Source organism: Rhinolophus hipposideros (assembly GCF_964194185.1).
Source record: "Rhinolophus hipposideros genome assembly, chromosome: 24".
Classification (NCBI taxonomy): Eukaryota; Metazoa; Chordata; class Mammalia; order Chiroptera; family Rhinolophidae; genus Rhinolophus; species Rhinolophus hipposideros.
Window position 1 is genome coordinate 12450289 of NC_138070.1, and position 21999 is coordinate 12472287.

Genomic DNA, 21999 nt, shown 5'->3' on the forward strand with positions numbered 1-21999 from the left:
TAAGAGCAAAGTTTACAAATAACACCACACCATTAAAAACATGTTTAACTGCCCCCAATGTAGTCTGAAATTTTTATCACTAATATTGTTTTTGTTTTTTTTTTTTCAATTTACCGTTATAGGCCTTTGGATCTTTTTGACACATCAAATGGCAATCCTCTTTGAAGTTATAATGTAATGAATTACCATCATTGTGGCTTTTGATTTATTATTGACTGTGAAATATAAATACAAAATGTAGAACTGATCCTATTGTGACTGCTAGAAATACTATGAGCATTTAACAATTATTGGACTGAGCTAAGAAAATGTCAAGAAACATGTTTTACATTTCTTTGAAAATAAGTTGTAAACAAATACACAAAAAAGCAAAAGGTCACACAATAGTATCTATAAGAATAATAAAATACGTAAGATAAGCTTTGGATTCTCACCATGAAATATCAGAGTGTTAATTTGGCATTAGGTGCTACAGGGAATAAAGACTTGTGAAAATTGTTGAGGACCACAAAGAACTTTTGTTCATGTGGGTTACAGCTGCCTATATTTACCACATTAGAAATTAAAACAGGTTATTTTTTCAAATATTTGTATTTTATTTTTTAAAGTAACAATAACATTGCTTTTGCACCATCAGTGTAAATGTTACCACAATAATAAATGCCAAATGACATCCTAGTATTATTGTGAAAATAATCTGACCTGGGGGACCTCCAGGAATCCACAGACCCCCACTTTGCTGAGTGGCAATAAGGTAAAACTGACAGGTCAGAGAGGCCAGAAGACCAGAGAGGCATTCTCTTTAGGGAGTACTTATGTCTTCATTAATTTTAAGGAAAATTACAAGAGGGAAGAAGAAAAGAGAATTAAAATGCAGCCTTGATGAGAGAAAATACCTGCAGAGCTGAGGAAAGGAAACCAATATTTACATGTCTGACCACCTCCTGGATCCATGGTCAGGATTCTAGAACAGTAAGGCTTCCAGGCATCCACCCCTTTCCCTGTGAAGGCAGGCACCGAGCAAGACTGTCACCTTACATAACCCACTTTCACATCTTGCCTATACACCGATGGCTTACTAACTAAATATAGGGTTTGATATTTATTTAAAAAAAAAAAAAAAACGAGAGCGTGCATTAATTAATATTTTTAAAATCAAAGAGGATGACTCTGGGATCTCATAATCACACAATCCTGGGACTGTTTCATTAGTGTCGCTAGCTTTAGACTCTTGATTATTCAGCATGAGTCATTTCACGACCTCGGTAAAAGAACATGAGGGCACAGACACAAAACGTGTTTGTGGGGCCGTGCTGATGTACACTGGACGCAAGCCACACCTCTACCCCATGGCCCCCTTCAGAGTAACGGTTACATCGTGTCACACATCTGTGCGCTCTGAAGTGTGCAGACTCAAATTCTCTTCCTTAGACGAAGGGATTACATGGAGTCTTAAATACCAAGTCCAGGCAGAAAATCCTCTCTTCTACCAATAAGCATCGAAGCATCTTAAAAGTGGATTTTTGTTTGAATTTGACTCTCCTGTTGGTCTCTACCTTGATTCAATTCAGCTTTTAATGAATGGCCAGTGAATTTCAGTGCAAAGGCAGTAGACAGGACAGGGAAAGTGAGAGTGGGAGAAAAGAAAGCCTGAGGTAGACCAACAATGGCTTCCCAGTGGCCTCTGACAAGCTCCTTCAATGCAGAAGTTCAATTGAACTGCACTCCATCTAATTTGGCCCAGGGCAGAGGCCAGACAGGGTAACGACTCCTTCCAGGGCTAGGAGATAGAGGCCTTTTAGAAATAAGCAATAATGGCCCATTTGACTATTCCCTTTTATTGATAAAAACAGCCTGCTGTGAAGCTCACAAACCTCCTGGAAGATAATTTTGGATCCAGCTGATTTAATTTGACTGATGCTTACACTTGGGTCTGAACTTGGGCCTCAAACAATCAGAGAGAAAAAAGAGAGAGACAGAGAGACAGAGACAGAGAGAGAGAGAGAGAGAGAGAGAGAGAGAGAGAGAGAGAGAGAGAACTGCATTTGTGACCATTTTCTCTTTCGCTTGGAAAATACATCCTTTAAAACAAATTCAACAAAGCCATTCAGGCAACAACCACAAGCAGTCCATAACCAGGTTTATAGGACAGGATAAAAAGGAGGGGAAAGAGAAAACCCACAGCCTCAAAACTGAAAGGAAGCAAGCTGACATGGGGTGAGAATTCCTGCGTGACGGGCTTACAAACAGCTGTCTAACCAAAGGCCCTTGTCTGCCATGATTTTTAACAAGGCCCTGTTTCCCATGGCAAGACTGGTAGAGCCTTAGTTTCTAGACCTAGGGAGGTCTGCTTCTTTCTTTTTTCTAAGAAGATGCTGTGAGGCAGTGATCTCATCTGACTAAATTAAGTCGTGACTTGCTGCTGTGCTAGGCTCCCAGCAGCCATTAGACACAGCACATTCCAACCAGCAGCAAGACCGAATTTAAAGACTAATTTCCCCACAGATAAACAGTAGTGACACATGCTCTATTTTATACCCTTCTCCTTCCAAACAGAAGGACAGGATGCACATCACCACCCTCCCTCCTCCTTCCAACAGAGCAGCGAGATGAATGTGTCCTCCTCCTCCACTGTAAAAGGATTAGAGGAATGACAGGCCAATCCCCTGGGGGGGAAGGCTAAAGACACAGCACGAGGCACATAGTGTGGACTCACTTAAGTATGGATTAAATCACTGATGTCTCCTTCTCTTTCTTTCAGAGCTTGGGTGTTCAAACAGGGGCAAAAGATTCATATACAATACGCTACTTATAATAGTTGGATTTTTAGGTGTCTCCTTTAGTAGCTAAGGAATGTTATCTGGCGATCTTGCTCCCGATCCACCCAATTCCAGAAAGCGTATAAGCCTTCTTTACATGAACACTTACATATATATATATATATATATATATATATATATATATATATATATTCATTTCACACCTGCCTCCATGTTTTCCTTCCATAGACTTATTTTTCTCTTGGCCCTCTCTTTCTTATTTTTTCCTGTTACACTGTTTTGTATCTTCCCAAAATACTTTTAATACATTTTGAAACAAGGCAGAGTATAAATAGATATCGCAACTACTTTCTTCCAAACTAATATTGGGGGCATGTGGCATCAACAAGTGTTTAATAAGTGTTCTCAGAGAGACAGTGAAAATTCAGGTTGCAGTCGACATCTGAACTCGACTTAAGTCCTGGGAAATCTAGGATGCACTAGCACCTTCTACATAGGAGTTACGATGTACCCCCAGGAAGTCCCTGTGTCCCTGACTGGTCCATAAGGACCCTGGCACTATCAGAGCACGTTCCCAATTTGATTCAAATAATGGGCTCCCCCAACCCAACACGGGGTGGTAACTTCTCAGAATGAGACTAGTTTTAAATAATTTATTTCAAATAGGGTGAATCATAAGCAACAAAGGAGCATGGCCATCTGTAGAAGTAACCCTACTCTAAGAGATGTTTCGAGGTGTTTGCTGATGGAGATGGGGACAGCATCCAAGATGAATCAGGATGAATACGGTACCCACTTAGGTACCTTACTTAAAAAAAAAAAAAAAATCACTAACGCCAATGAGCAGCACTGTGCCCTGCCCACGGGAAAGGGTACCCTGAGCAGCGGGCATGATGTACCCATCACGTGGCAGGCACAGTGTGTTACTATTAGAAATGAAGGCACTTGGTTGTCAATAGCCATTAAGCTCACTGAGCTTTCCATGCCGAGTCCAGGTGCACCAAGCCGCCTTCCCAGAGTAATGGGGTTTTTAAGTAGACTTCCCTGGGGGGGGAAAAATGTGCAGATTAGCCACCCCGAGTATCCTAATCAACTTGGTGATTGTATTTCCCACGGTAAGTTGATAAGATGGCAGTTTATATATAAGATTCTTGTGAGTTTTGTTAGCCTGGATCAATCCCTGTGAGAAGGATCCACTGTGGGAAATGGGCCAAAAATATCGGATTTTTGGTTCTTTTGGATTCCTAGAAAGAACTAAGGTCTAAATCCAATGACACTCCACCCCTACCCAAGGTCTACTTCCAAAGAACATTCTCCAGTAGAGTAAACTAGTCTCTCAGAAAGAGCAAGAAAGCCAGGTTTCTTTTAGAGAGAGAATCTCTCATTCAGAAGAATCTTTTCCATCCAGATCACGTCAGATGCATACATAAGACATAAGGCAAAAATCTACACCTTAAAAAAAAAAAGGTAAATGAGGTTAACCAAAACAAATATAGAAACATGGTAGAAAGGTTACTGGAAGGCTACTGTAAGATTATTATTATTTTTAATGATTATAGAAAACTAAAGTAGAAGACCCAGGTGAACAGACTTTGGCTGAAACTGAAATTCAAAACACAATGATTATTTTAAAAAGAGGGAAGATACATAAATAAAGGAGGAACTTTTCAAGATGCTAAGGAAAGCTCAGGCACTACCAACTGATCGAATGTTTTAATTCCAATAAAGAAGAAGTCTACGCAAGCCAATTTTCTGCCCATGAAACACCTCTATGAATCTGTCTTTGCTCTCTCGAACCGTCTAAGAGCGAGCAAACATCCTGCGCGCCACACTCATCCTAGCTGAGGCCTTCAGCGAGCAGATGGGGCCCTACCCCAGGCCTACCGTGAGCGCCTGGATCTCTTCTTCTGCTTCCGCTGTCGTCTCTTCCAGCTCCGTCTTGGCCTGGCGAAGCTGGCTCTCCAGCGCTGCGCGGGCAGCCTGCAGGGCTGTCAGCTGGGACTCGCGCTCTTGCAGGGAGAGCTGCAGCTCGGTGAGCTGGCGCTTCAGTTCCAGCTTCTGCTCCTCATGCTCTAGACTGACCTGAGAGAGAGAAACAAATGCTCAGTGGACCTTAACTATAAAGAAACCCAGGACACGACCTGCTGTTCAATGTGCATCTTGAACTCGGTCATGGAATCAAATTCTCAGCGCTCAAGTGAAGGGGGGGAACATACAATTAAATGGGTCTGACTTCCATGAGTCTCAAAAATCAACAGGAGTAAGAAAATGTAAGAGAATGTATAAACAAACCGTCCCTTACTTTTAAATATCCAAATGCTTGAGAAGGTTTCAAAAGAAAACCCCACAGCAACAATCTCCAGTGGAAATGATAGCAAGTGCTCTTATTAGAAAAGCATTTGAAGTAAACGATGTAAATAACATCATACGAGTAATAGGGACAACTTCCTAATTAGAAGACCAATGGAACAACTGAATTCTATTATAAATATTCTTGCTCTGATTTCTTCTCATTGGTTAACCTGCATTAATGTCACACTATGAACTAATCATTCTTCCTTCCATCTGCCCATACATCCGTCTATCGACTCAACATTTCATCCATTCATTTAAGAAAAATTTACTCGGCAACTTCTGTGTAAAAGGACTATGGAGATGGAAGACAGTCTTGCCTTCAAGCTGGGGAGGAAAATGAAAACCAACCATTACCATACACTGTGGTCAGGTGCAGGGGTCAGGACATGCAGGGACGCAGTGGGAACACATCAGAGGGGCAGAGGAGGCAACTCTGGATCTGTGTATTGAAGAATACAGGAGCCAAAGGAGCAGCTCAGAGGGGAAAGAAAATTCCAAGCAGGGGAAACCAGACATCCAGAGGTGTGGGGAGAAGGGAGACCGTGGCACATCTATTGATCTAACATAGTCAGGGGGGACCTAGGGTCCACACCCTGTGCCAGACACAGGAGAAGCCAAGTAATTAAGAGACGCCCGCTGCCCTCAGAGAGCTCACTATCTAACGGGCACTGCCAAGAGGGCCACAGGGAGACGAGCTAAACACAGAAAGCTGTGGGAACACAAAGCTCCATCCAGCTCCAGAGGGCAGGAGATGGCTCCCCAGAAAAGGTGACACCAAAGTCCCAAAGGCCACGGGGTGAAGAGAAGAAAGGCTTATAAAAGATTCAGCCTAGAAAACCAACAGGACTTAGTAGTTATTTCAAGGTGGGGCAGGAAACAAAGGACAGAGAGAAGTCAAAGGCGATGTCTGTGTTTCTGGGCAGGACGATGACACAAAATGAGGCCGTTGGCCACGACGGGGAACGTGAGAGGAAGGGCCTGCCTGAGGAGAAGCAGAGACGCAGTCTTGCAGTGTTGAACTAGAGCGACAAGGGTGGAGACGTCTGCTGTCCACTGGGACGGTGGGTGAGCAACTGGAGAAAGGTCTGGGGGGTAAGTCAGTGGCAGCTGGAGCTGACACTGTGATCGCTCTCTGGTGAGGATGAGGATGAGGATGAAACAGTGGTGACAACGACAAAGTCACAACATGCCCGGCACAGTTTTAACTTCTTTCACCTTCGTAACAACCCATTGAGGGAAGTACTATTATCTGCATTTTGCAGGTAAGCAAAGTGCGGCATGGAGAGAGCAGATTAACCAAGCCAAGTCACATCGCTGAAAAATGGCAGGGCTGGCTTCGAACCCAGGAAGTCTGGCCCCACCACTGCCTGTTTGCCTTATTAAAAGGCCGGCAGTCAGAGCAGCCTGCGACTCTACTAGCAGGCCTGAAGACTCCCCTGATGCCACTTGGCAAAACTATGACAGGTAGGTGACAGCGAGTCGAGTGGAGGTAGGCGAGCAAAATGCTGCACAGTGACAGGAGGACAGGAGCCCTGCACCTTCAGGACTCCATACACTTTGCTAGAGGAAGAGCTAACACTGCACACGCAGGGTGGGGGAAAGCCCAGGGCCCTTTAAGGTGAAGCAAACCCGAGGCTGGGGCCTCTGTCCCCAATCTCGATAGCAGCAAGTGGGAAAGAGAGGGTGGACCCCACCTTGTTATCCTTAAAGCTAAGCTTCAGAACTCCCCGAGTTTATACCACCCTGAGCCTCTCACAAGCATTCTCAACTTCTCCCACCTTCCTTAGGGGGCTAGCTAGACTCATTTAAGAACAAAGCAACAGGATTTCCCTGGGGCGTTTTCATTGCCCAGATGAGCTACCGCTGCAGGGCAGGCGAGGCAAGAGAGCCATTTGTGGAAAGGCAAGTTAGGCCAGCCAGCCAATGTTCCCACGCTCAGAGAAATCTGAGTTATTTACCCTCACACGCTTAAGGCAGACACTATGGGGAAATGTTGTTAAACTTACTGAAGACTAAAAATATAGCCTGGATAATAAAAGTTAAACCATCACCTAAGGCTTTTGGACGACCTAGAACAACAATTCTTAAACTCCAAGAGTATAAGAATTACCTGGGACCCCTGCTAAAAACGGAACCCCCTATTCCCCATTCCCCACCACCCCAATTCCATTCAAACAGGCTGAGGGAGGAAGAGGCCCAGGAATCTGCATTTCAACAGACACACCAGGTGGTGAGATGGCGGCGTCCACACCCACGACAACTACTGTCCTTTAGAGAACTGGCCTCATTGTAATGCTCCATTGCAAACTAAGACATGCCTAAACATGAGTATCCCCATGCTGAGTGCCCAGATCTCTGCTTAATATTAATGGTCTTTCCTTAACAGTGATATGATCACTGCTCTTTCAGGAATTCCATCACAAATATCAGAGCACGGTGTCTCCACTGCCAGCGCACTTCCAATGACCACTCTCCTGAATTCCAGTCCTGCCTCCACTGGTGACAGCTAACCCTCCCCGCTAGGCTGACAGCCCCAACATGAGGGACGAGTCTGTCTTGTCATCACTGCATATCGGGCTACTAACTGGCACCCAGCAGGCAGGCGTTTAATAAATATGCAGTGAGTGAGTACATGAATGTAACTCCCCAGCTTCAATCAACTTCAACATGTTTACAACCAAATGTGTTGTAGTTTCCTCCCCCAAACCTGGCTGCCCTCCCCAGCTTCCTTATACCTCTGAAGAGAACCACCTTCCATCAAACAAACCTAACATTTAATCTCCCACTGTCATTATGAGACTTCTGGCACTGTCATTAAGCCACATTGTGTACCCAACACTGTGCTCAACTCTGGCCATGAACTTGGTCATGTGACCCTTGCTAAATTGGGATAAAGGAGGAATCACTCTGCCCCCACTGGAAGATGCACCAAATTACATAAGCCCCCCGTGACCCTGTGAGGGAGACACATTTTCAAGGCCACTTTACAGGTGAGGAAACTAGACTCACAGAGAGAAGGTAGCCTGCCCGAGGTTACAAAACTCTTAAAAAGTGGAGGTGGAACTCTAACCCAGGGTCCTGGGCCCAGTCTGTGCGTTTCTCTACCATGCACAACGCCTCCCAGGTAAGTACTGATTTATGCCTGACACTTGGCTGGTTTGGGGGCCCTGAGTGCTCTAACAAATCCTCTCGGGAGACCCCCCTCACTCTCACCTCCCTCAACCTTGTCTCCAGCTCCAGCAGACGATTCTTGTCGCTGTGGTCTTGGTGGCTGATTTTTTCCAGCTGCTCCTCCAGCTTTCGGTTCTGGGCCTCCAATTTCCCAGCTTGTGTCTCCAGGTAAAACTTCTGTTGCCTGAGTTCTGAAATCATCTCTTCCTGGGCCTTCCTGGTAGGGGTGGTGGGAGGAGCCAAGTAAAATCACAGTCTCATCAGAGGTGAGCATGTCCCCTCGGAAGGACAGATAGAAACAGAGCAAGAGATGTGTCGTAGTAAGGTGACCACCGTCATTCCCAGGTTAGCTCTGTCCTGACCCGGCCTCATGGTCATTCCCAGGATAGCTCTGTTCTGACCTGGCCTCATGAGCATGGTCCCAGCGTGGGGACCTGGGGCTCATTTAGTACTCATGGCTCAGAGTCCCTCACCTACGGGATAAGTATGGTCCAGGGCGATGCAAGAGATACTAACATTTCACTCCTTTGGTAGACCATTTTTTTATTTTTATTTTTTTAGTCTGTATAGGACAGTGAAGATGGCCTCCTTAGAGTACAGAGCAGCCTAATGACACATTAGGCGAGCCCTGGGGAAGAAAGGGAGATGAGGAGAAAGAATGCTATTCTTCCTACTTCTCTGTGGAGCATGCTGACCTCTCCACCAGATTGCTCAGAAGCACCAGAAACTGGAATGACTCAAAGACCAAAAAGCAGTCTACCAAGATTATTTAAACTAAGATAAAAAATGTTCTAGATCTCTGAAGAGAGACAGCTCAGGGGGAAAAAAAAATCCTGAAGATTATATTCTTTGGGGAAAAAATTAAGATTCAAGTGCCTCTGGAACACAGAGAGTCCTTGCTGAACCCCAAACTTCATCCCCCAGGGTCTAACTTAATAACAGCAAAATGATGGCCCAATTGGGCACACACAGGATCACCTCAGGCTAATCACGGGGAGGCAGTATGGGGAACAAGGACCACAGCTTTCCAAAAGCAAACTATAAATAGACTCATTAGAGAAAGCAAAATGCTCTAATCTGACGGCAATTTGAAGCATGTAAGAAAACCCAGCTCAAAAGAAAGGACAATGGTAGAATGAGACCACCACTTAAGAGAGGGCAAAATTACATTAAGTATGGGGTTGGGGAACAGGGGCGGGGGGGTGGGAGGCCCTGGGCCAAACTACAGAAGTGATTAAATCCACTCCAGCTCCATCAGACTGAGGAATGGAGTTTATGCCCCAGGAGAGAAGACCAACGTGGAATCATGCATCCAGTTGGAATCTGAATACTTACATGTTCCTCTGGGTAAAAAGACTGCTATTTGCTGCAAGTTTATTGGCTTCCGACAGTTCCACAATCCTCTGTTCCAGGGATCTGATCTTGGAATCCATAGCATTGATCATCTGAAACACAGGGGACCTCTGAAACCTCAGAGACAGTCGTCCCAGAATAAGAGACTTTTACCACGTGGGCTGGGGGAAAAGTCTCACCTGAAATGCAAGTAATCTGACCAGAGGTAACAAGGGACTCAACTGGCCTGTACCCTGAGGATCACAGATCTCACTGCTCAAAGGGATGGCACTCACTCGTTTTACCAAACAGAGATTACACATCACCACACTAGCTAATTGGCTTGCATTAAAAACATACAGGAGGACTTATTCAGGAAACTGACATTCTGCAAGTCAACAGGCCTTGTTAGATCCCCATGTCACCTGCATGTGACCTGAGCCTGCAGGAACCTCTAACTTGAATCTGCAAGTGCATACTTCTCATCCCCCATGGGGTTGTCATTTTCTGAGTGATTCCTTCTCACCCAGCCACTACTGTCCTAGATTTTCTACATCAAAGTTTCCCCAACATAATGAATCATAAAAGTCGGGGCAGGGGTGGGGAGGCGGTCATGATTAAAAATACAACTTCCCAGGACCCTCCTTTAGAGATTCTGATGTGGAAAGTCTCAGTGGGGTCTGAGATAATATGCAGATTAACAAGCACCGTGGGTGAATGGTATGCGCAGCAAGTTTCTAAAACATCTGCCTACATGGATTAGAAAGGAGAGAAAGGGGCAAATGAAAAGAAGACACAAGAGGGAGACCAAGGGCCACTGGGCATTTTGAAGGAGTGTTCTAGATGATGGCAGCTCAGCTCTAAAAGAAGAGCCTGAAAGGCAACACTGGGACCCCCCCCCGCCACCCCCCCACCCAGTCTCTACCTCCACTGCTTCTAGGAAAGGTGCAGAGAGAGCTACCTGTTAGCAATACGCTCCGCAGGAGAAAACAGAAAGAAAATTTCATCAGCTGAAATGGACTCCTCTCAGGTGTGTGATCCCTGGCCTAGTTCACGAACCTCCTTCCAAAACGGACTTTGCCATTCCTCATACCTACCGCCTTCTGCTCGCTGAGAATTCTGCCTTTCTCATGGGCCTCCTCCTCGTGCCTCTGCATCATATTCTCCAGAGTCTCTTTATTAGCCAGGTCCTTCTTTATCTGATTGTCCAACACCTATGGGAAACAAAAGAAGTTAGTTTGCTGCGTAGCAAAGCTGAGCACGGACGACACGGGTGCACTAGGGACTTTGGGGGGAAAGCAGGGAAGGAGGCAAAAAGCAGTGGAGAGGACAAGCCCTCCAAGCTCAGGGGAACTAGAGAAAATAGAGGAAATGGAAAGCTGTTTCTCAGCCAGGATGAGATCAAGAAGCCAGGTATTACCATAAAACGGCAAGTAAGCCATGGACTTGAACTAGTAAGAACACATTTTACAATCAGGAGTCAAAAAGACCCAAGAGGTCTATCCAAAATGGAGGTGGCCTCCAAAATGAGAGGGGGTTAAAAAAGCTCTCTACAGACCTTACCATTTGCCAATATTACCTGGGGACAACTATCGTAGCCAAGTAGTTTCCAGAACACTGCTTGCTCTTAGTGTGTACAAAATTAATCTAGGTATCTCTGGGCTGTGTACAGAGAGACAGAAAGCTGAAGACTGAGGAAGTCTGTGTGACCAAGGCTGATGTTCAGAAACAGCCACGGATGAGCGGATTTTGCCCGCCAATAACGTAGGTGGAGAGTCAACATAAAAGAAAGGGGGAAAAAATGCCTCTTTCCTCTGATCTAGTTGCAAAAAAAAAGTCCCTGGAAAGAGAAACCTTTCCCAGAGGAAGAGAAATCATGTGTTCTCAGTGCTAAGAACACCACTGTAAGCACCTACTGTTCCCAAGAGGAAAAAATAAAACAGTAACGGTGTCACCATCCACCAGCTTGATCTAATGTTCTGTGAGGCTCACAGTCCTACCAGTTGCCAAAACAAGCGAAAAAGAAAGGGAAAAAGGAAGACCACATCCTAACTTGTCCAAGCCTTTGACCACAACCCCATGTTTTTCATCTGAGAGAAGCCACTCTGCTTTTCTGAATGTCACCAACTGCATCGGATACTGGGAAGAACGCTGAAAGAATTGGGGTCACCGATGGGATTGAAATCTGCCTTCCCCTCAATGTCTATTGTGAAGGGACCATCACATAACTCATGGGGACGTCGTCCCTAAAAAGAGCCAGTCAGCAGGTAGGGGTTCTACAGAGTAAAGAAAGGAAAGAACAAATTTCAAAGAGGGCTTTAAACTAGAAGTGACTGATGGAAAAAAATAGAATGAGAGTTGGTGGAGAAGAACAAAAGGTGGAGGACAGGGTCACAGGAAGACGGCTGACACTCACTAGGACAGGTGGCCCCTTCTCTCAGATGTCAGGGTGTGATTCTAAAATTACAAACGAAAAAAGGATTGAATCTAGGATACGATCATACTTATTACTAAAATGGCCTTACAGAGGCTGGGACAGGAAACACGAAGCAGAACAGGCTAAAAGAAATGCTTTCATAAAAATTCCAGGAGGAAAAAGAGAAGAAAACAGATCTTTCCCTAACATTCCAGAGAGTCTATAACACAAAGTTCTTTCCATTTAGACGGCAGCAGAGACCACGTAATATCTACACGAAGTATGCTCTTTGTTTTACAAAGTGCTAAAGCAACGCAGCACATTTTCAGGGTGCCTCTTCTCAAAGTAAGACCCTGCTTTGGCACTCATACATCCCAACAGGAGGTAAGAGAGGGCCAGAAGGAACAAGTCTCTGTCAGGAATGCATCTCAGCTTTGATAGGGTTCAACTAGGAGAAGAATGAACAAGAGGATGTAGGGAAGGAAGCAAGGAATTCGTCTGAGAGCTGCCACTGCAGACATTTCTATCAATTTAAGACAGAACATGGCTTTTCGACAGGAAAGTCCGTATAATCACACCAATCACAAAATGAGCTTTGCAAAGGGCTATTTTCATCATGCAAAGGTGTCAGTGGACTCCAGTATACGGTCTCATAATTTTCTGAAAGTTAGTTTATTCCAAAGACAAAAGTCTGGAAGCCAGTAAGAATTCAAACCGAAAGGGCTGGTATATACAATCTAAAATGCACTAAGGTAGGGGGTCATGCTAAAACACTTTGAGGTCACTCCTGGGTTATTTTCCTTTTTTGCTGTTTGTTTTTTAATGAAAAATAATCAAAAGTAACACCGGGGGTAAAAAGAAAGAAGGTGCCGGGTGGTGAGGGTGATGATGCTTTGTCAGCGTATACACGCTTGGTTCTCCAAAAAAGGAAGTCGACTCTTTGAGGATGCCAATCAAACCAATACAAGCAACATCACAAAAATGAAACGCCTCCTTCACTGTCTGATTTGGAAGGGGAAGAAATAATATTTGAGATGTGATGACCAATGTCTGATTCTCAAGAACCTACGAATTGAGTGAGAGGCTTAGTCTGAAATCATAATGAAAATGTAATGTGATTTTGAAAGGAACTAGATAGGCTGGCATCCATTCCTGATCGCTGAGTTCACTAATAACAATCGAATTGAAATAATAATTTCAATAATTGAAATAATTGTTATATTATTTATGTAGTGGGCTAAGTGATTTAGGTCAGCTCTTCTACAGAGAATAACTTAAAATGCTAGATAAAATGTAGAAAACATTTTCCCAAAAACATCTAAAAGAGACTAAGAAATTATGGACTAAAATCTAAGTGAAGGTAGAAACCCAGAAAGGTAAAAAGGCCATGAAGCTGTTTTTAACTTGAGGCATTTGCTGAATCAAATAAACTTGAGCTTCATTTTTAATAGCCTCCAAGGGTAAAAAGAAAGACAAAGCAAAGCCCAGGGCCACACCAGGGTGGGCACACATTTTCATTCAAGATCTCAAAGAATTCCCATTGATAATTTTCCAAGGAAAATGAACAGCACACAAGACAGGCACCATGAAAAAGAACCAAGTAAAACAACAGAGCAAAAACAGACCTTCAAGTACTTCAGATATGAGAACATGAAACAACTAGGCTTAATGCATTTAAAGTAATAAAAGACAAGCTTAGAAATAAATGCAGGGAATAGAAAATTATTGTCTTAAATAATCTAGGAAACTTGGGAAAGAACCAAATAGAATGTGTGGAAACAAAAAATACAATAACTAAAATTTAAAACTCAATTGGGAGGTTTAACAGCAGATTAGACAAGTAAGAATTAGTAAACTGGAAAATCAGTCAGAACTTGCCCGGAATATAGCACTGACAGATAAAGGAATGGAAAATAGGAAAAAAGGATAGATTGGAGGTGATCTAACACATGCCTAATCAAATTCTCAAAAATGAAGAAAAGGGAAAAGGGGAAGAGACGATATTTGAGATATAATGACCAATAATTTTCTGAAATTTATTTTAAAAAAACAACCAACAATATGTTCAAAATCCAGTATATCTCAAGCAAGACAAATAAAAATAAATCTACATCCAGACATATCACCATAAAACTTCAGAAAATTAAAGACAAAGCAAAATTTTAATAGGAGCCCAAGAAAAAAGACTGATTACTTTCAAAGAAAGCAAGGTAGATGACAGCTGACTTCTCCATAGCAATAATGAAAACCAAGAGTCAATGGAATGAGAACCGCCCACCTAGAATTCTATCCCGTCAAAACATCTTTCAAGGATGAGAATGAAATAAAGACATTTTCAGACAAACAAAACAGTGTTTCTTATCAACAAAGAATCTCCTCAAGGATATACTTTAAACAAAGATCCCAGGTCTGAGATACTTCAAGAAGGAAACTGAAAGCAAAGAATGTGGTAAATCTAAATTATCGTGGACTGAATGACAGTGAGTCAAAACATATATCTTTTAAGGATGAAACTAAGATACATGATGACCAAATTTTTTAAAATATGTATTTTTTGAGCCTCTGATAGCCAAAGCCTCCATATGGATGACACCCCTAAAACCTCCCACCATGGCCTGAGAGACCCAGCATTTACCCCAAGCAGTGCTTGGTCTAGCAAGGAGCGGCCCAAAGTGCCCAGGAAGAGAGAGAAGCTATGCAGTGCTGTAAGAGGAATACCAGGGAAGATCAGAAAGTGTCTTTACTTTAATTTTTTCCTCGTAGTGCTGTTCTTTCTGTTTCAGGTGCACCTCTAGATGCTGGGCTGAGAGCTGGGCTTCCCGGTGCTTCTCCTCCAGCTCCTGGACACAAAAGAACAAATGGTCAGGTGTGCAAAGGGCAGGACATAGCCACGTATGTTAGACTTCACAGGAAACATGACTTTGGCACAGGTACCACAGTCAACAGGCATCTGTTCCTTCATCACTAGCCCTAAGGCTCGTGGGATGGAAACCACTACCAAGCCTTGGCCTTGAGTTTCCCAAGTCCAAGGAGTCACACATATATATACACACAGCTGGTGAGCTGGGGTCAGAAACCTATCAGTGTGACAGGTCAGAGCAAGGCAGCTCTTCACCTCTGCACAGAGAAACACGAGTAACAAGGCAACATTCGAACATTTAGTTCCACACAAAGCCCCTGACCACTCTCTTGAACCTCAGGCCATTTTCACTGCTATGACAGCCTTCCATCAGAAAAGTAATTGTCATTTCTTTTAAATGTAAAGCTAATTTAGTATGATGATACACAAAATATCTTTTTTCCCATTAACAAAAGGACTGCTCAAGAACCTTAGCTAAGAAGGAAAACTAATGTTACAATTCAAACACTTTACATTTTGAATGATTATTTTAACTGTTATGTGGCATATGTGAATGGAGACATTCATAGGATATAATGTTTATATGATACAATGTTAATAGGGACAAAGCAGAACATAAAATACACGGATAACAAGGTAAATATGTATGCATACACATGAAAGATGGGAAGAGAATTTGGAGTAATATAAATAGCTCAAATTTAATGTTCTCTTTATTCTTTTATTAAGTATTCTGATTTTATAATTCATTTGAATTATAATTCATTTGAAAATGATACCAATTCATTTGCCAATGTATTATAAGCTGATCTATAAAAGGCAGCCTTCAATTCACGGGAACATTCTCTAAATGCAGATTATCACATCTGCTTCTACATTAATTCTTATGAATCTGGACCCATTAGTTAATTACTAATATCAAAAGATATTACTCCAAGTTTTCATCTCTTCACAGTATTATGAAAGTTTTCTTTGAAATGGAAGTGATTATGAGAATTTTGAAGAATGAGGAAATTATACAGGCTATGCCCATAAAATGGGAAGAAAATACTTTCAAATTCACATGCACATAAAATGTTACTGATTAAAGTTTTGAAATTCTAACGTCTGTAAGCATTGACTTTGCTTTGGGGGCCAATAAAGTGTTGATTTTAAGACCAGGTGCACACGCTCTGTTGCAATCTAACAGATGTGATCTTGAAAAGTTGAATGTAAACAGGATTTTAATTCATAAAACCATACTTAAAGAGCTTTATGTGTACTAACGGATCTCCTGTGATGACTTCTTTTATGAAAGCAAAAGACTTTGCTATAATGAGAACCCCAATGATCTGTTTCGAAAGTTCTTACCAGAATAGCAAATATGTTAAAGCGAATGACATTTTGGGATCCGATTCGAAGTATCATCATTACATAACAGTGTTAAGGACCACCCTTTGCCCATGTCCTAGATACTCTGCAGCCTACGCACTGTTCTGGAGCAAAAGGCACCTTCCAATAAACGAAGGAACAACCACAAAGGTTCTCGGGCAGGTGGCAAGATACATTAGGACAAAGAAATCTGCTTACTTTTTCTTTATGTTAGAAATCACTTGATAACCATCTTTTCTTAGTTTCAGTCCTCATTAGATAGCACAGGAATGGAAATCAGAATCGAAAAACAGGTTGAAAACTCAGATATCTGAGACTGACAGTGCTGAGACCAAATATCTGGTCTATCGGTCTATGGATAAATGGGGAGGTTTACAACATATAATCAAAGAATGCAGAACTCTATATGCCTACATTTTAATTACAAGCGAATCTTTGGAAGAGCAGATATTCTAAGATCTGACCTCTTGGTGATTTGGCATTTTTTGTTGTTGTTGTCATTTTTTTGAACATTAACTTTTCTATATGTATTGGATGAAACTCTTCAGTCCTGTTACACAAGCACTGTTTTTCACGGCCGTATTTCCAGCTTCTATAACAGTCCCTGGCGTATAGTAGAAGCTCATTAAATATTTGTTGAATGAATGAATGAACACATCACCAGTAAACAGAGAAACACTTTGCAACCACAAGAGACTGAACCACTTTGTTGCACCAAGGGACAGCGGTGGTATCTCGGTGGGATCCTATTTCACTCACGATAAAATTCACACACTTGACAACTACCAAGAGAAACTCTGATGACGGAACAAGAGAACAATAAGGGTAGACTAACAGTCACACTTGCCTTTGTGCATACATGTATATACGAAGACTGTGTGTCAAAGCAAAACAATCTAACCAATTTCTCTCTCACCTGATTGCTCAAGAGCATCCATAGTCTCACGGAAATACACAAACACAGAAATGTGAAGTTTTGAAGGATTTTGTGTGTGTGTGTGTGTGTGTGTGTGTGTGTGTGTGTGTGTACTAACTAAAGGCCTGTAAGTTGGCCATTCTTGAGTTCATGCAGTTGCTGGTGATTCATTTCCCAGAAGTGACGCAGAGAGAGAAAGAGAAAGAGATGAAGGGACCTGCTCACCACCTCGCCTTCTTATGGTGGAGAGGAACAGCCGACTACTCCAGAGTCTCCTGGGGCGGGGGAGGAGGGAGCTAGGAACAGATTCCGAGTCATCACTAAGTGGCATCAAATTTCTGGCTTTGGGACTGACTTTGAGGAGAGTCCTTCAAAGGTTCACCTGCCTTCCACCCTGGCAGGGGCAAAACTGTAACACATCAGCAAACACTGCCCAAGCCTTCCTTGATTACGTTACTTTGGTCTTCAGAGCCAAAAACAGAACCACGATGGTTACAGACCTAAAAAAAAAAGACCTGCTACCTCTAAGGAAATTGAAAAAACAATAATAACAACCAGCTGTAGCAAAGAGAGTGAGTGGGTGAACATGGATCTGTGACAAATACTACTCTGAGAAAAACAATTCTGCATGACTAATTTCTTTCTTCTCCAAAAGCAGGAATCTGGGTTTTGGTCTTAAAGACCAAAACCCCAACTGCTTTTTAAATTGGCATTGCAAAGTTAATGGCCATACAAAATTCTGCTGATAGAAGAGTAAGGAAATGCTCCTGTAAAAATCTATCGGAAATGACAGAGTATGCACATTCATATTTTAAAATGTCAGGCAGTAGCAAACAGAGCCAAAAATAATATTTGTGGATCTATTACCAGTGCTGAAATGTCCAACATTTGGTTACTCATACTATTCTCTGATGTGGCGTACGCTGAAACCACTTCTCTTAATTCACCTACTCGGCGGTACCTCCCCTCTGACAGTGTTTAATGCTTCTTTTTACCCCCTTCCCTCTGCAACCTCTAACCTGTTATCTTTTAACTTTTCAACTTCCGTTCCTGCTCACCAGAATTTTATCAGCCATCTGCTGGATCTGTTGGGATTTTGTCTGGATGTCATCCTTCAGTCTGTTTTCTCTACGCTCCATGGTCTCTAGCCTCTTTACCTTGTTCTCCAGAGAATGGCGGCGTTCCTGTAGATCGTGAATCAATCAGAGATTTTTAATGGAGTAACCGCTACAGGCATAATGCCTGCACCAAGGGAGAGAGCCCTCAAGAAGCATACACTCGACGCGGGAAGAGAAGTCTCAGGCACCCGCAGCAACAGCAAAGAAAATAAGAGTCTAAAATTCAAGTACTCAGTTGTGTAGGTTACAAGAGTGCATTCATTCATTCAAATATTTACCAAGCACCTACTATCTGCAAAGGTACCACACTGGGCATCACAGAAAGTACAGAGAGGAAGCTGACATAATTCCTGCGCTTGGAAAAGATAAGACAAACACAGATAAACAATATAGGTTAAGAGAGGGAAGAGCCATAAAGCAAATAGATACAGACGGCTGTGGGAGGGCCTAGGCAGGAAAGAGGACTTTTCACCCAATAGGTGAGGGGAGGTCATAGAGACATGAGCTTTGGAGAGGGCCGGGATATGGAGAGGGCAGAAGAGGAGAGGTGAAGGCCTTTCAGAGAAAGGCAGGCACTTTGGCAGAAACATGAAGGTGGTCGAGAGCCGGTTTAGGCCCCAGCTGAAGCCTAGAGTGGCTACAGCTTAAGATGAGTGACAGGGAGAAACAGGAGAAAAGGTGAAAGGGGAGCATTTGTGGGTCAAATAGTTGCGAGTTTCATGTACCAGGCTCAGGGGTGCGCCTAAGATATATGGAGGCCCTGAAAGGTTTGGGATGGGGTAGGGGTTACTGATGAGCCTTCTGTCTGAGGTCCACGAGTCTTACATCGCATGAGCTAGCTGGGAGCAAGGAGAGACGGGAAGCAGAAGGGCAAACAATCACTCTATTTGCTCAGCTAAGAGAAAGAGGGCCTGGTCTATAAGGAGGCGTCCAGACATGGCACGCAGGGGATGAACAGGGCAGATGTGTGGCTGAGTGATGCACTGCATGGCAGGCTCCAAGGAAAAGGAGATGATGCCAAGGTTCCAAGCCGGGGGTGGCTAGATGAATGATGGTGACCCTAAGGAGGCAACTGGGCTCGTGGGGGAAGATCCCAAGCTCCTTCCAGGTTTGATGCACTGTTCAGACACCCAGTTGAGATATCAGGGGAGCAGTGGGAAATATTGCCTAGAACAGGGGTGAGGACCGCCCCAAAGAGACGTGTGCAAACCGGTTCATGCCAGCACTGTGATAGGGAAAAGTGGAAGGCCCAGTCACAGGGGGAGGGTTAAATCAACTATGGCATGTCCGTTTTGGAGACCCATCCAAGGCACTAGGGGAGGTGGAGGGAAGAAAAAGGGAAGAGTCACTTTTTATTCTATATTCTTCAGTACTGTTTTACTTTTTGACAAATGAGAAGGCATTTGTGTATTTCCTGTATAATTATATGAACGATTTCAACAACAACAACAACAAAGAATCTGAGGGAGAAAAGAGGCCCAAAAATATAGATCTGGGAAGCCATTGACACACAGGTCATAGCTGAAGCCTTGAAAATGAATACATTTATTAACACTGTGGCGGAAAGGCAAGAAAAAACAAGGGTACAGAGGGAAGAAAAGGAAAAACTCAGGGATGGCATTACAGTTTATCTGTATAAACATGAACCCTCCCAACTAGTGGGCAAATCAGAGGAAAACAAACAGAAAGGGAAAGCTTTGATCAAAACATCTTTCTACTTGAAGCCGCTGTGACAAACCTTTCTTCCCCTTTGGGGAAAACATTTCCAAGCCTCTCAAGCTTCAAAGATAATTTGCAGAAGGGAAAAGCAGTTTGGTCAAACATAGACATGGTTGTGTATTTCCTCTCTCTTGGCACAGCCAAAGGCCAGTCACAGTCGCTCACCCGTGGCCATGGGCCATGCTGGGACCAAGGTCAGGCCACCACTGGCTGGAAGTCTCCTACTCACCTCGGCTTCAACAAGCTTCTTTTTTATGCCTTCAGAAGAATCCTCACGGTTCTGCAGCTTCTCCAGCTCACGTTCAGCTCGCTCCTTTGCCTGGCGGATATTCTGCAGCAGCTCAGTGGCCTCTGTGCTAGCTTTTACAGCCTACCAGGAAAGAAGGGACGGGGCATGGATGGCCAATTTATTCAATCTTCTAAATGGAAAAGATCAGGGAACACTGAGCATACACAGTATATCCATTTTTCAAAACATATAAACATTCATTTTATGCTGTCTTTCATCTATTCTAAGGTGTACTTATAAGTGTATTTTTTAACATTGTTGAATTTGGAATGCATCCTACAATTAACATTGACAGTGTTTTTCTCTTCTTGGGGTACAGATGATGATGTGTCTGACAATCATCAGCATCTTAGATTTAATGCAATATTATAAATGCAAACACAAAAGTCTAGAAGGATTTATCTACCCAGGTATTAATGTATTTACCTCGGAGCATTAATTTTCTCCTTACTTAATTATCTCACTTGCTAATTTTCCTATGGGGAATTTGTACTACATTTATAAGAAAACAAGACAAAAACTATAATTTAAACTTTTTTTTTCAAATACCTTTGCAAAGGGCACAACAACCACAGTTTCATGGTAATTTGCAAATCTGTGTTTGAACAACAGCTAGACCTTTTGAAATTAATGTTTTTTGGGTCTTAACTATACTGCAACTCTTACAGCAACATAGTAAAGATCTGAGTTTACGAGACTGACAACCTCATACTTACTTGCTTTAAATTAAGATTTTTAAAAAGTAGAAACTTAAAATTTTAAAGTGGAAACTGCAAGAAAACTCCAATTTCAAGACCAGCACTGTCCAATATGGGAGCCAATAGCCACAGGTGGCTCTTGAGTACTTGAACGTGGCTGGTGTGACTAGGAAATACGTTTTTAATTTTATTTAATTCATTTAAAAACTGAAATAGTGTAAATGTTTTAATATTGATACATGCTACCAGGATATTTTGGAGATACTGGATTAAATAAACTATATCATTCAATAAATAAACTATATAAATAAACTATATCATTCACTTCTTTCTTTTCTGCTTTTTCTAATGTGCCTACTAGAAAATTTTTAATTCCATCTGTGGCCGACATTTGTGGCTTACATCACACTTCTATGGAAGAGCACAGTTCTAGATGAAAACTTCACAAGCTTCTAGCTGAAAGAGGGCAATAGAGGCTTTCATGAGTGAGCTCAGTAGATAAGAGGGCTAAGGCAATATATATATAGATTCAACACAATTCCTATCAAACTACCAATGAAATTTTTCTCAGAAATAGAACATATAATCCTAAAATTATAGACTAATTGGAACCATAAAGACCCCAAATAGCCAGAGAAATCTTGAGAAATAAGAACAAAGTGGGAGGTATCACGCTATCCAACATCAAATCATACTACAAGGCTATAGTAATCAAAACAGTATGGTACTGGCATAAAAACAGACACATAGATCAATGAAACAGAATAGAGAGCCCAGAAATTAATCCATTCATATATGGTCATTTAATCTATGACAATGGAAGCAAGAATTTACATTGGGGTAAAGACAGTCTATTTAATAAATGGTGCTGGGAAAACTGGACTGACACACGCAAAAAAATGAAACTGGACCACCTTTTATGCCATATAGGAGAACAAATTCAAAATGGATTAAAGATTTAAATGTAAGACCTG

General features: G+C 42.6%; 1 protein-coding gene across 10 annotated transcripts in view; it reads right to left on the minus strand.

Moving 5' to 3' along the window:
- The window catches only part of CIT (citron rho-interacting serine/threonine kinase), a 149596-nt gene that overhangs the window by 46230 nt on the left and 81367 nt on the right, over nucleotides 1-21999 (minus strand). For 8 of the 10 annotated variants that reach the window (XM_081036489.1, XM_081036480.1, XM_081036483.1 and 5 more), the window contains 7 exons: nucleotides 20268-20408; nucleotides 18260-18385; nucleotides 14799-14894; nucleotides 10736-10852; nucleotides 9642-9751; nucleotides 8349-8523; nucleotides 4665-4862 (listed from right to left, as the gene is read on the minus strand). In XM_081036489.1, coding sequence (XP_080892615.1) covers nucleotides 4665-4862; nucleotides 8349-8523; nucleotides 9642-9751; nucleotides 10736-10852; nucleotides 14799-14894; nucleotides 18260-18385; nucleotides 20268-20408 — 963 coding nt within the window. The remainder of the gene's footprint in view (nucleotides 1-4664; nucleotides 4863-8348; nucleotides 8524-9641; nucleotides 9752-10735; nucleotides 10853-14798; nucleotides 14895-18259; nucleotides 18386-20267; nucleotides 20409-21999) is intronic. The other 2 variants (XM_081036481.1, XM_081036485.1) reach the window with 1 other exon arrangement.